Source organism: Macaca fascicularis, chromosome 16 (assembly GCF_037993035.2).
Source record: "Macaca fascicularis isolate 582-1 chromosome 16, T2T-MFA8v1.1".
NCBI classification, from domain to species: Eukaryota; Metazoa; Chordata; class Mammalia; order Primates; family Cercopithecidae; genus Macaca; species Macaca fascicularis.
Genome location: NC_088390.1, coordinates 39,083,401 through 39,097,535, shown reverse-complemented (window position 1 = coordinate 39,097,535; position 14,135 = coordinate 39,083,401). Strand labels below are relative to the sequence as shown.

Here is a 14,135-nt window from a genome sequence, read left to right as displayed (position 1 = left end):
TTAGGGATGCTATTGCAGGAGTCCGGGAGACAGGGCTTGATGATAGTGCCTTCAGTAAGGGACTATTGTAGATACAAGAGCATTGGACAGATTTGGGATATGTTTGAGGGATAAAGTTGACAAGACTAGCTCATGGATTGGATATGATGAAACAGGAATAAAGAGGAATGAAGGATGAAAATTAGATTTTGGCTTGAGCATCTAGGTAAGCGCAGTACCATTTGCTGAGATAAAATTGGGTAAAATAATTTTGAGGAAGAGGATATGGAACAGGAGTAACGATGGAATCAAGATTATTCTCTTGACTGTGTTAACTTTGAAACATCTCTATGTTCACTTTTTTTTTTTTTTTTTTTTTTTGAGACGAAGTCTCGCTCTGTCACCCAGGCTGGAGTGCAGTGGTGCGATCTCGGCTCACTGCAAGCTCCGCCTCCCGGGTTCACACCATTCTCCTGCCTCAGCCTCCCAAGTAGCTGGGACTACAGGCGCCAGCCACCATGCCCGGCTAATTTTTTTGTATTTTTAGTAGAGACGGAGTTTCACTGTGTTAGCCAGGATGGTCTCAATCTCCCAACCTCGTGATCCTCCCGCCTCGGCCTCCCAAAGTGCTGGGATTACAGGCGTGAGCCACCACACCCAGCCTACGTTCACTTTGAAATCCTACTAAATATCTAGGCAGAAATTTTAAGCCATTAAACTTTCATACCTGGAGTTCTGGAAAGAAGTTTAGGCTGCAGATAAGAGATTTTGGAGTCACTGGTAACATAGATTACATAGAAAGTCTTGGGACTGTATAGTGAAGAGAAGGAGGTCCATGACAATGTTTATATTTGTGGTCTGGCATGAAAGAACCAGCAAAGATAAGAGAAGCAGCAACCAATGAGGTACAAGAAAAACCAGAAGAGGATTATGTCACAGAAGCTAAGAGAAGATGGCTTTTTTTTTTTTTTTTTTTTTTTTGATAGGGTCTTGCTGTGTCACCTAGGCTGGAGTGCAGTGGCACCATCTTACCTCACTGCAGCTCCACCTCCCAGGTTCAAACAATTCTCCCACCTCAGCCTCCCAAGTAGCTGGGATTACAGGGGCACGTCACCAAGCCCAGCTAATTTTTTTTCATTTTTAATAGAGACAGAGTTTCACCATGTTGGCAAGGCTGGTCTCAACCTCCTGACCTCAGATGATTCAACCGCCTCAGCCTCCCAAAGTGCTGGGATTATGGGCATGAGCCACCATGCCCAGCCAGAAGATGACATTTTAAGAAGAAAAGTGTAGCAACTTTATCCTGCCCTTTACATGAAGTTCAAGAGCAGGCAAAACTAATTTTTGGTGATAGAAATCAGAATAGTGGTTAGCTATGTATTGGTATGACCTCTGTCTGCAGACTGGAAAGCAGAATGGGGGAACTCTCTGAGATGATATATCTTGACTGGGGTGTCGGTTTCATGAGTATACACATTCGTCAAAACTTACTGAATTATATACTTCAGTGTGTGTATTTTAGTACATGTAAAGTTGATCACAATTTTTAAATTTTTTTTAAAAACTAAACTTTTTAGAAAAGTGAATTAGTGGGCCAGAGGATCAAGCTGAAGTCTTGTTCCGGATCTCATCACAAAGAAAAAAAAGATGGGAAGTATTCAAGAAAGGTCTAGCCACATGTAAAGTTGATCCAGGAGCAGCAAAACCCATGTAACGGAAGGACTAGAGGAAAGAACACCAAGAATAGGGGAGAGGCCCTATTCAAACAGTGGCCAGGGATTTGCCTGAACTGAAAAAAGATGAATCTTCAGATTAAAAGGATATACTGATTGTCAAGCATAAGAATTTTTTTAAAACTTAAAAATACATTTGTTCACTTTTAGAATGTTAAAGAAAAATATTTATAGCTCCCAAGAGAAAAAGACAAACTGCCTATGGGGGGAGAGAATCACGCTGACATCTGGCTCGTGAACATTTGATCAAATAGACGAAGGAGCAAAATGCTTTCACAGTGCAGGGAAAGGGCCTTCATGTCTAGAATTGTATTCTGTGTCAAAATACCATTCAAGAGTGTGATTAAAATAAATAGCATTTTCTGGCATACCTAGTTTGAGAAAGTTTATTATTCATAGACCCTCTGAAAAATGTCCTAGAGGGTGTACTTCAGCAAAAAGAAAGATGAATGCAGAAAGGAAACATGTGGCAGGATATATGCAAAAAAGCAACATTGAGCAAAGAAATCTGTAAAACTTTTTGTTAAATCTAAACAAGTTGTGATTGTAAAGGTGGGAAAGTAGTCTTTAGTAATAATCTGGAACTAAAATTAAAATGGGAGTGAGAAGTAGAGATAATTAAAGATTTTGTCCTGTTTATGGAAAGGATATAGACTGTGATTAACTAGACAGGAAAAATTATGTGTTGAAATTTTCAAGTGAGTTATAATAATAGTTGTGAATATTTTGAAATGTTTACTGGATGTACTAGATACTGTTTTAAATGTTTCACATGTAGTAAGTCACTGAAACTGACAACCACGTGAGGAATATACATTATCCCCATTTTATGTGGCTCATCCAGTGACGATGAGAGAAAAGGTAATATTTTCTACAGTGAATTTTTCCTGTTAGATTTTGCAGATTTTTGCAAGTAGTTTAGGTTTGAACCTAAATTTTTGCTTGTGACTTTTCGTCACTTTCATTTATTTTACTGAGAAAAGAGAGAAGGATTTAAAACATGCTGATAACCTTAAAAGTTAGTCCTTTAGGGAGGTAAAACTCACTGTCAGAAAGCAGATGAGTTCAACTTTTTAATTAGCAAGTTCAGATTGCTGGTTTGCCAGAGAACCAGGGTCATGCACTTTGCCGGCAAGAAGGAAGGCAGAGTGCCTCTCCCCTGCCATGGGAGCTGAGCAGTGGGGCTGTAGGATAGCAATCCAGTTTCTGCAGCGTGCCTGAAACAAACACACACCAGCACTACCCATATGATGACCCAGATGTAGACCCCTACTATAGTTTGGTAACGAATTTGAGAGGTTTCTGATTTCGCGTTTTTTCATGTGACATTGTTTGGTATTACCTCTGTCTTTATATTAGAACTTTTTCATTGGGCTTTGATCTCTGCCCCCATCTAGCAAGTGAGTAAGCTTTAAATGATTTCCTTTCATTCATTCTGCAAATATCTATTGCCTCATAGTATAGCAGGCAACGTGATAGGCACATGGTATATAGTTAGGGAACAAAACAAAGTCCCTGCCTTCATAGTAGCCACAGACTAAGGAGGGAGACTGACATTAAGCAGATAAACCCACAAATCAGTATGATTACAAGCTGTGATAAATGATGTGAGAAAAGAATAAATAAAACTAGTAGCCTTAGAGAGAATATTGGGGGTAGGGGGTTTGTTGATATACAAAGATCAAGAAAAGACTAAAGGATGAGAAGGAGCCAGACTTTCAAGGACTAGTGGTTAGCTATGTATTGGTATGACCTGGAATACATTGGTAAAATGTATTCCAGGCAGTGGGAACAGCATGTGCAAAGACTCTGAAGCAGGAAGGAGGCAACCGTATTACAGAACCCCAAAGAAGTCAACATGATTGAAGGATAGTGAGGAAGGAAAGCAGCCAAAGACAAAAATGATTTCAAGCTTTTTAGAAAACTACTCTGACCGATGTATGCAGAATGGATTGGAAAGGAAACGGAAAACAATTTAGGAGTCTGTTGTAAACTAGAAGGTGGCTTGCCTTTGAATTGAAGCAGTAAGGATGAGGAGAACTGTAAAATTTTAAATATATTTTGGGGGTAGAATCAATAGAACTTAATGATGGATTAGAAATCATGATAGAGAGGGAAAGAATAAAAGTATTCTCAGGATCCTGGCTTTAGTAACTGGATAGATTGAGGTAGGAAAAGACTGAAAGAATAATTAAGATGCCTTCAAGACCTGTGTAGACTTTGGATATATAAATCTGAAGCTCATAACTGAGCGCTAGACTAGGGATGATACACAAATTGAAAGTATATTTTTATATTTTTTATACCTATAAAATATATATTTTTGTTTTTATATTTGGAATGTTTTATTAAAAGTAAGTGGACTAGATGAGGTAATGTGGGGAGAGGATACATAGAGAGAAGTCCTGATCTTAGCCTTGGGACACGCCTGCATTTGGGGATATAATAGTAGCCGAAGTAGACAGAAAATCAGATTGACAAGAAATATCCAGAGAGGCAGAAGGAGAGCATGCTGTCATGGAATCTAAGAAAAGAGATATGTCAAGAAGAAGGAAGTAATTTACTGTAATTAGGGAGTAATTAACAGATGCTGCCTACATATCTACTATTTTAACAAGAAATATGAAAAGCCCTATGAATGATTTATATTCCTTTAGGTATATACCCAGTAATGGGATTGCTGGGTCAAATGGTATTTCCGGTTCTAAATCTTTGAGGAATTGACTGTCTTCCACAGTAGTTGAACTAATTTACATTCCCACCAATAGTATAAAAGCGTTCCTATTTCTCTGCAACCTTGCCAGCATTTGTTGTTTCTTGACTTTTTACTAATCACCATTCTGACTGGTGTGAGATGGTATCTCATTGTGGTTTTGATTTGCATTTCTCTAATGATCAGTGATGTTGAGATGTTTTTTATATGTTGGCCGCATGTATGTCTTTTTTCGAGAAGTGTCTGTTTATATCCTTTGCCTACTGTTTAATGGGATTGATTTTTTTCTTGTACATACATTTGCTTAATTTCCTTTTAGATTCTGGATATTAGTCCTTTGTCAGATGGATAGATTGCAAAAATTTTCTCCCATTCTGTAAGTTGTCTGTTCACTCTGATGATAATTTCATTTGCTGTGGAGAAGCTCTTTAATTTGTCATTTTTGCTTTTTTTGCAATTGCTTTTGGTGATTTCATCATAAAGTCTTTGCCCATGCCTATATCCTTGATGGTATTGCCTAGATTTTCTTCTACGGTTTTTATAGTTTAGGGTTTTACATTTAAGTCTTTAATCCATCTTGAGTTAGTTTTTATATAAAGTGTAAGGAAGGGATCCAATTTCAGTTTTCTGCATATGGCTAGCCAGTTCTCCCAGCATCATTTATTAAATAGAGAATCCTTTCCCCATTGCTTGTTTTTGTGGATATGTGCACAGGTATGTTCATTGCAGCACTATTCAAAATAGTGAAAACATGGAGTCAACCCAAATGCCCATCAATGATAGACTAGATAAAGAAAATGTGGTACACACACACCATGGAATACTATGCAGCCGTAAAAAGGAAAGAGGTTAATACCCTTTTCAGGGACATGGATGGAGCTGGAAGCCACTATCCTCAGCAAACTAACACAGGAACAGAAAACCAGACCCCACATGTTCTCACTTATAAGTGGGAACTGAACAATGAGAACACATGGCCATATGGGGGTGAATAACACACACTGGGGCCTGTTGGGGTTGGGGTGGGAGAATAGAGATCATCAGGAAGAATAGCTAATGGATGCTGGACTTAATACCTAGGTAATGGTCTGATTTGTACAGCAAACCACCATGGCACACATTTGCCTGTGTAACAAACCTGCACATTCTGCACATGTACTTCAGAACTTAAAAAATAAAATAATTATTAAAAAAAAAGAAGAAAGAAAGAAAAGGCCTATGAGAAAACTTTAAAGATTCATGTAAGGCACAAAGCAGAGTAGATCAAGTGGGAAGACATCTCTTGTTCTTGGATAGGACAACTGAACACCATATAAAATTAATAGATTCTCTGAGTGCAGTGGCTCTTGCCTATAATCCCAGCATTTTGAGAGGCCAAGGCGGGCAGATCACTTGAGATCAGGAGTTCAAGACCAGCCTGGCCAACATGGTAAAACCCCATCTCTACCGTTAACACAAAAATTAGCTGGGCATGGTAGGTGCCTGTAATCCCAGCTATTCAGGAGGCTGAGGCAGGAGAATCGCTTGGACTGGGAGGCGGAGGTTGCAGTGAGCTGAGATCGCACCACTGCACTCCAGCCTGGGCAATAGAGTGAGACTCTGTGTCAAAATAATAATAATAGTAATAATAATAATAATAATAATGTATTTAATGTTTCAACCCAATAAAACTATCAAGGGTGGTTTGGGTCTTTAAAAATTGTTTGTTCACTGGATTCTGGATTTTTTGCCTGGAACTATAAAACTTGATTCTGAAGTTCATATGGAAAAATATGTGTGCCAGAATAACTAGAAAGACCTTTAAAAAAGAAAAGAATTAGGAAAAAACATTAAAATGTACTTGTATCCTCTATAATTAAAACCATGTGGTAGTGATGCACAGATGGACAGACACGGCAATGAAACAGACCAGAAAGTCCAGAAATAAACTGAAGAACATATGATAAAGGCAGCATGTTAATCACAGAGGGGGAAAGATGAACTTTTTAATAGTGTTGGAACGGCTAGACAGCCATTTGTTAAAAGATAAAATTAGATCCATACCTCACACCATATACCAAAAAACCATCTAAATGATCAGAAATCTAAATGTGAAAAAGGAAAACATACAAGTACTAGAAGAAAACATAAATGCATTACTCTGTAACCCAAGTGAAGAAAGCCTTTCATACAATGACTTAAAATTTAGATGTACTATAAGAAAAAAGCTAAATTTGACTACATGTATTAAACAGCTTTGCATGGTGGAAAAAACTCTGTGATAGGCAGCCTTCTAAGATGCCCTCTACCTCCTGGTATCCATGCCCTGTGTAATCCCCTTCCCGTGAGTGTAGGCTAGACCTAGTGATTTGCTTCTGACAAAGTAGAATATGGCAAAAGTGATAGGATGTCACTTTTGAGATTAGGCCACAAAATACTGTGACTCTGTGACTTCTGTCTTGTTCATACTCACACTCAAGCAAACCACCATGTGGTGAGCTGCCTTATGAGAGGCCCACATGGCAAGGAGCTGTTGACTGCTCGTATGTAGAAATGCAATTAATTTTTGTGTGTTGCTCTTATGTGCAGCAACACCGCTATTTAATTTTCTTTTAGTTATAATAGTTTTTTTTTAATTTTTTTTTATCTAGAGATCTGCTTGATTTCCTTTGAGGAAAGTTACATTATACATAAGTAGTATCCATTTTGTTTTTCCCTCAGTCATTTACCAATTATCTCTTGGTCTCACTATGTTGACTAGACCTCCAGAGCAATGCTGAGCAGGACCCATGACAGAGCCACCCTTCTCTTGTAGCTGTTTGTAAAAAGAATGCTTCTGAGGTTACCCCTTTATGAACAATATTTGCTGTAGGATTTTGGCAAATAGACTTTATGAGTTTGAGGAAGTCCCTTCTATACCTAGTTTAGTAAGAGTTATCTTAAAGTGTTTTATTTTACTGAAGCCTTTTTTTGCATACCTTATGAGGCTAATGAAATTCTATTGATAGTTTGCTAAGATTTGGCTTGGTTTTTTACGAGGTGTCTTGAATTTTATTCAATAGTTTTCTGTTGAGATGACCATATGGTTTTCTCCCTTAACCCTATTTCTTTTTTTCATCCAGGTATAAGATGATCTCTGAATTCACCTGGCCCAACCATGACCTTCCTTCAGATAAAGGGGCTGTCAAGAAACTGATTGAACGGTGTGGTTTTCAGGATGATGTAGCTTATGGGAAGACCAAAATTTTCATTCGAACACCCCGAACGTTGTTTACCTTGGAAGAACTCCGTGCCCAGATGCTCATAAGGATTGTTCTCTTTCTACAAAAGGTAATTTTATATTTTCTATATAAGGATAAGATTTTGCTTTTATGTTCTTAAAAATTTGTTGCATATTTTGTTTAATTCAAGAAATATTCCTGGATGGTATGTTGTTTTGTGTCTATGCATATCTTGAAATGTTTTCTGTTGCCTTCACACATGGAAAACTTACTTGGTTGCCCAAGTTCAAAATTATTTTATCTTCAAAACTCTGAAGACATTTTGTCTTTAAACTTGGAGAGATGTCTGAACCAGTTTTTCTGTCTTTTACCCTTAACCATGTTTTTTCCTTCAGCTTAAATGTGTAAAGGACTTTTTTTTTTTTCTCTCGAGACGGAGTCTCACTCGTCTCGCCTAGGCTGGAGTGCCGTGGCACATTCTTGGCTTACTACAACCTCCACCTCCAGGGTTCAAGCGATTCTCCTGCCTCAGCCTCCCAAGTAGCTGGGATTACAGACGCACACCCCCACACCCAGCTAATTTTCATATTTTTAGTAGAGATGGGGTTTCACCACATTGGTCAGGCTGGTCTCAAACTCGTGACCTCGTGATCTGTGCTCCTCAGCCTCCCAAAGTGCTGGGATTACAGGAATGAGCCACCAAGCCTAGTCACGTAAAGGACTTCTAAACCTTGTAATTAAAAAATGTTGCCAACATGTTTTGAAATTGCCTCCTTCACCTATCATTACCCGCTCACCACCACTTGTCCGCAGTGTTGACTCAATGCTTGTTAGTTGATGGTACTGTACCTGTCATCATTGATCTGTGCAAGGCCCCTTCTCATTTCATTCACTCATTCATGTATGTCTTTTTATCCCCCATAGCCTTTCCCATATCTTCCATATGAACTATTTTAATGCAAAAAATTGTAGAGCTATATGAAAAATCATGTACCTCTGTGAGGATGTCCTTGGGATATATACCTAGGAGAAAAGTTGCTGGGTCATAGGGCATGTGTATACCTAATTGATATAAATAGTGCCAAGTTGTCACGCATGAGCCAGTTTGCACCACCAACAGCTGTATGTATATGAGGGTTACTGCGTGCCATATCCCTACCACTATCTTCCAGCTACCTACATTTTGTCAGATTAATAGATAGAATGGTATCTCATTGTTGTTTTACCTTGTATTTCTCTGATTACCTTTGAGTTTGATTATCTCATTAAAGGCTTCTTTGCTTGCTGCATTTTCCTGTAAACTGTGTGTTCATATTCTTTGTCTATTTTTCTACTTGAGCTGGTACTTTCTTGTTGATTAGCAGAAATGCCTTCAATATTCCAAACATTAACCTCTTATTTACTTTGGACGTTATATATTCTCCTATTCTGTAAGCATTCTGATGAACTTTATCCATAAGATGCTTTGTTGGACCAAATTCTTAATTTTGACATAATCAAATTCTTCAATATTTTGCCTTATAGTTTGTGATTTGGAATTTTCTTTAAGAAGGCTTTTCATGACTCTCAGTCACAAAGATATTCTGTATTTTCTTCTATGAACTGTACGGTTTTACCTTTCACATTTAGGTCTTTAATTCATTTAGAATCCACCTACATACGTGGTTTTATATAGGAAACTAATTTTATTTTTCTCCATATGGTGAGAAAGTTTTCTCAATATCGTCTACTAAGCAATCTGTCCTTTTCCCATTGATTTGCAGTGCCACTTTTATTATATATTAAGTTCCTGTATGTAGATAGGAAATAGTTTTATTCACACTATTACACACACACACACACACACACACACACACCCATCTCTGTGTACTCTATTCTGTTCCATTTTTCTATTTGCCTGTTTTTGCACTAATGCAACACAGCTTTTATTATAATATATATTAGTGTATTAGAGTTTATCTTTTCTATTTCTTTATTAAGGTTGATTAACCGATACATAGACCTTTATTCTGCAGTATACATTTTAATGTGCATAAGTTTATTAAATTCAATAATTTTTATTAGGATTGAACTGAATATAGATTAATTTGAAATGATTAACATTTCTACAATATTAAATCATCTATTAAGAGTGTAATATAGATTTACTTAAATCATCTTTGTTAAACTTTAGACTTAGGCCCTATGAATTCGTGGTTAATTCCTAGATACTTTATTATTTTTGTTGCTGATGTGAATTTTTAAATTATATTTTCTACATGGCAATGTTAGTACAGAGAAATAATATTGATGTATGTTGCTTTATCTAAATCTAGAATTAAACCTTTCTTGATTTATATTTGTTGATTCTGTTGGCTTTCCTAGGTAAATAATTATATCATGTATAAATAATGAGTTTTTTCTTCCAGTTGCCAAGATGTTTCTAAGTGTTGGTTTCTTTTTATTTATTTTGCCTAGAACTCAGGAAAACATTTGGACTGGAATACTAAATTCTGTTTCATCCCAAAACATTTTCCATCTATTAATTTTTTTTAATGTTGCTTTCATTGAGTTCTGTTTTATTTCTCAAGAATGCTTGTAAATTTTCATGTTGGATCTCTGTTTTCTGCCATAGTAAATTATTTTCAAGTATCTGTTCTTCCCTGTCTTCAAGTCCTGGAATCCTTTCCCTTGGATCTTAAGTACTTACCTGTAGGCTTGTTTTTAGGGGTTTTTGCCCCCGCCCCCAGATCTGTTACTATGTCTTTTTTCTTTCTACCTGTTCAAGAGATTGATTCGAGCTCAGAGTTAGGCTCTGAACCAGGGTGGCCATACCTCTCAGTTTGCTTAGGACAGTCCTGGTTTATGGCAATTGCCTGTTGTGACTATTAGTAGTACCCCTTTTACTCTCAAAGTGTTCCAGTATGGAGAAACTACATAATCACTCTACCCTGGAACTCACTTTCTGTCTACATGGCACCTGGTAGATTCCTCTTTTTAAATCTACAGCGATAGTTTGTTTACTTCCTTCACAATTGTCAGTGTCCCACAGACTTAAGTCTGTGGCAGCTCTGCTAGCCAAAGATGGGCCCGGCTCATACATAAAAAGATACAATTCCAGGTGTGCTACTAGGGCTGCAGCCAGTAGGCCTCTTCCTTTCTGGGTTCTCTCTGACAGCACTGTGCTTCTAGAAATGCTGAGTGCCATTACCAGTCCCTATCTCTGCTTTTTTTTCTGGTGAAAAATTAGTCTCTCTCTAGGAAAGAGATTCTAAAAGAGAAGGGACAATGGCTTCAAAAATTATCGCATGTGCAGTGAAGGGAAAACTGTCCAGTCTTCTCTGTGAGACAGATCTCACATTTCTTCACCATAAGGCAGTGGAGTAGGGAATATAACAGTCTCCTTCCCTGTGCTTAAGGAGACCGTTGCAGGGTATCTTATGTGTGACCTACTGATTATGTTTTTTAGATCAACTCCACAGGTCATAAAATTAGAGGAAATTTCTCTGGGCTTTTGGGAATGGATCATCAGTCACCTAACCATGTGATGTGTGTTTTTACTTTTTCTGTATCCTTATAGAAATTTAATGGGAAGTTAGGAGAGACAGTATCAGGAACTGTTATTGTAAACAAAAATCTCCAACAATTGATTTTTATTTCCTTTTAAAATAAAAATAGCTGTACTGATTATATAAATAAATTGTGCTCATTGTAAGAACAAATTTAAAACATACAAAAAATGTAAGGGAAAATGTGAAAAAGTCACCTAAAACCCCGCCATCCAGAGGTAACATCATTAACATTGTGGTGGTCATCCTTTTTGATATCTTTCTGTGCATATAGACAAACATATCTAATATAATATAAACGAGATCATAGTTGATATGAGTGTATTTTTATGATCAACTCTCTCTTTTTTCTGCAATAATTTGTACTCTCTTTTTTCCCCACGTTTACCCTCTCTGCCCACATTTCTTCTCACCCCTTATGTTGAGAGTCCTCAAGACTAACCCATTTTGATGATTCACTAGAAGGATTCACAGGACTCAGCATAGTGTTGTACTGATGAATAGAATTTATTACAGCAAGAGGATCAAAGCAAAATCAGCAAAGGGAAAAGGCATAAGGAGTGAGATCCAGAGGAAACCAGGAGCAGGCTTCCAAGAGTCTTCTCCCAGTAGAGTGGTACCAGATGCACTCAATTCCTCCAGCAGTGAGCTGTGTCAACACATGCCAAGTGTTGCCTACCAGGGGAGCTCTTTAGAGACTCAGTACTCAAAGTTTTTACTGGGAACTGGTTATTTAGGCACCTTCTACTTATCATTTACCAAAATTCCAGTTTCTCAGAAGAGAAATCAGGTATTCAGCACAATTTACATTTTTTGTGTAAACACAGTTTAAACACAATAAACCAATCTCATCACTTAGGGAAAGTTTTGTATCAACGTAGGGAACTGTTGACCAGCAAGTTCCCAGACACCAGCCAAGGACCTGTAGGGACCAGCCCCACAGGGTCGGTGGATTTTTCTCCTTGTGTGTGGAGATGAGAGATTGTAGAAATGAAGACACAAGACAAATAAAAGACAGCTGGGCCTGGGGGACCACTACCACCAAGACACAGAGACCGATAGTGACCCCGAATGCCAGGCTACACTGATATTTATTGGATACAAAACAAAGGGGCAGGGTAAGGAGTGTGAGCCATCTCCAGTGATAGGTAATGTCATATGGGTCATGTGTCCACTGGGCAGGGGGGCCCTTCCCTGCCTGGCAGCCGAAGCAGAGAGAGAGAGACAGCTTACGCCATTATTTCTGCATATCACAGACTTTTAGTACTTTCCCTAATTTTGCTACTGCTATCTAAAAGGCAGAGCCAGGTGTACAGGATGGAACATGAAAACAGACTAGTAGTGTGACCACTGAAGCACAACATCACAGGCAGATGGTTAGGCCTCCAGATAACTGCGGGTGGGCCTGACTAATATCAAGCCCTCCACAAGAGGTGGAGGAGTAGAGTCTTCTCCAAACTCTGCCAGGGAAAGGGAGACTCCCTTTCCTGGTCTGCTAAGTAGCGGGTGTTTTTCCTTGGCACTGACGCTACCACTAGACCATGGTCCGCTTGGCAATGGGCATCTTCCCAGATGCTGGTGTTACCACTAGACCGAGGAACCCTCTAGTGGCCCTGTCTGGGCGTGACAGAGGGCTCACACTCTTGTCTTCTAGTCCCTTCTCTCTATGTCCCTTCAGCTCCTATCTCTGTATGGCCTGGTTTTTCCTAGGTTATAATTGTAGAGTAAGGATTATTATAATATTGGAATAAAGAGTAAGTGCTACAAACTAGTGATTAATGATATTCATATATAATCATGTCTATGATCTAGATCTAGTATAACTCTTGTTTTATATATTTTATTATGCTGGAACAGCTCGTGCCCTCGGTCTCTTGTCTTGGCACCTGGGTGGCTTGCCACCCACAAGGACCAACCTTGCAAGCAGACCACTGTAAGCATAGTAGTCTCAGGCCTGCTATGTAAACTCTTTTCTGGGAACCCCCATAGTTTTCCCTAAACTTTAATAGATATATTTATACATGTAGCCTTCCATACTTGTGCATTCATTTCTATGCACTGGATTCCCAGGAGTGAGATTGTTAAGTGAAGAGTATATATGGTTTTAATCTTAAGAAATATTTCAACCCACAATGCAAGTGAACTCTTTTCTCTAAATTTTTTACCACAGTGGCTTTTACCAGGCTATTTAATTTTTTCCATTGTGATCAGTAAGAAATGATACCTTATTTCTACATTTTTTAATTTCCGTGACTACCCTTGAGTGTGTGCTTATTGACTTTTTGGATTGCCTCTCTTGTTACTTATATTCTCGGCCCATGTTTATATTGGGTGGTTCATATTTTTCCTATGAATTTGTGGGAACTATCTGTATATAAAATGCATTAATATTATATATCACAGTTATTTTTTTAGAGTTGTCATTTGACTCTGTTCATCGTAAACTCTTCCATGTGAAAATTTTCACTCTCAATATAATGAAATTTGTCTTCTTTTTCTTTATAGCATCTGGGTTTCTTCTAAAAAAATTAATAGATCTGGGGGGCTGGGCGCAGTGGCTCACACCTGTAATCCCAGCACTTTGGGAGGCCGAGGTGGGTGGATCATGAGGTCAGGAGATCGAGACCATCCTAGCTAACACGGTGAAACCCCGTCTCTACTAAAAATACAAAAAATTAGCCAGGCGTGGTGGTGGGCGCCTGTAGTCCCAGCTACTCGGGAGGCTGAGGCAGGAGAATGGCGTGAACTCGGGAGGTGGCGCTTGCAGTAAACTGAGATCGGGCCACTGCACTCCAGCCTGGGCGACAGAGTGAGACTCCATCTTAAAAAAAAAAAAAAATTACAGATCTGGAATTTATTTTTGTACATGATTTTGTTCCAGGTGAATAACTAGATGTTTTAATTTTGTTTATTTAAACATTTCTCTTTTTTCCACTAAATTGAAATTTCACCTTTGTTCAGT

General features: G+C 38.3%; 1 protein-coding gene across 1 annotated transcript in view; it reads left to right on the top strand.

The window, feature by feature from the left end:
- Positions 1 to 14,135, top strand: part of MYO1D (myosin ID) — a 377,798-nt gene that overhangs the window by 154,420 nt on the left and 209,243 nt on the right. The window contains exon 16 of the mRNA XM_005583409.4: positions 7,527 to 7,734. Within this exon, the coding sequence (XP_005583466.1) occupies positions 7,527 to 7,734 (208 nt within the window). The remainder of the gene's footprint in view (positions 1 to 7,526; positions 7,735 to 14,135) is intronic.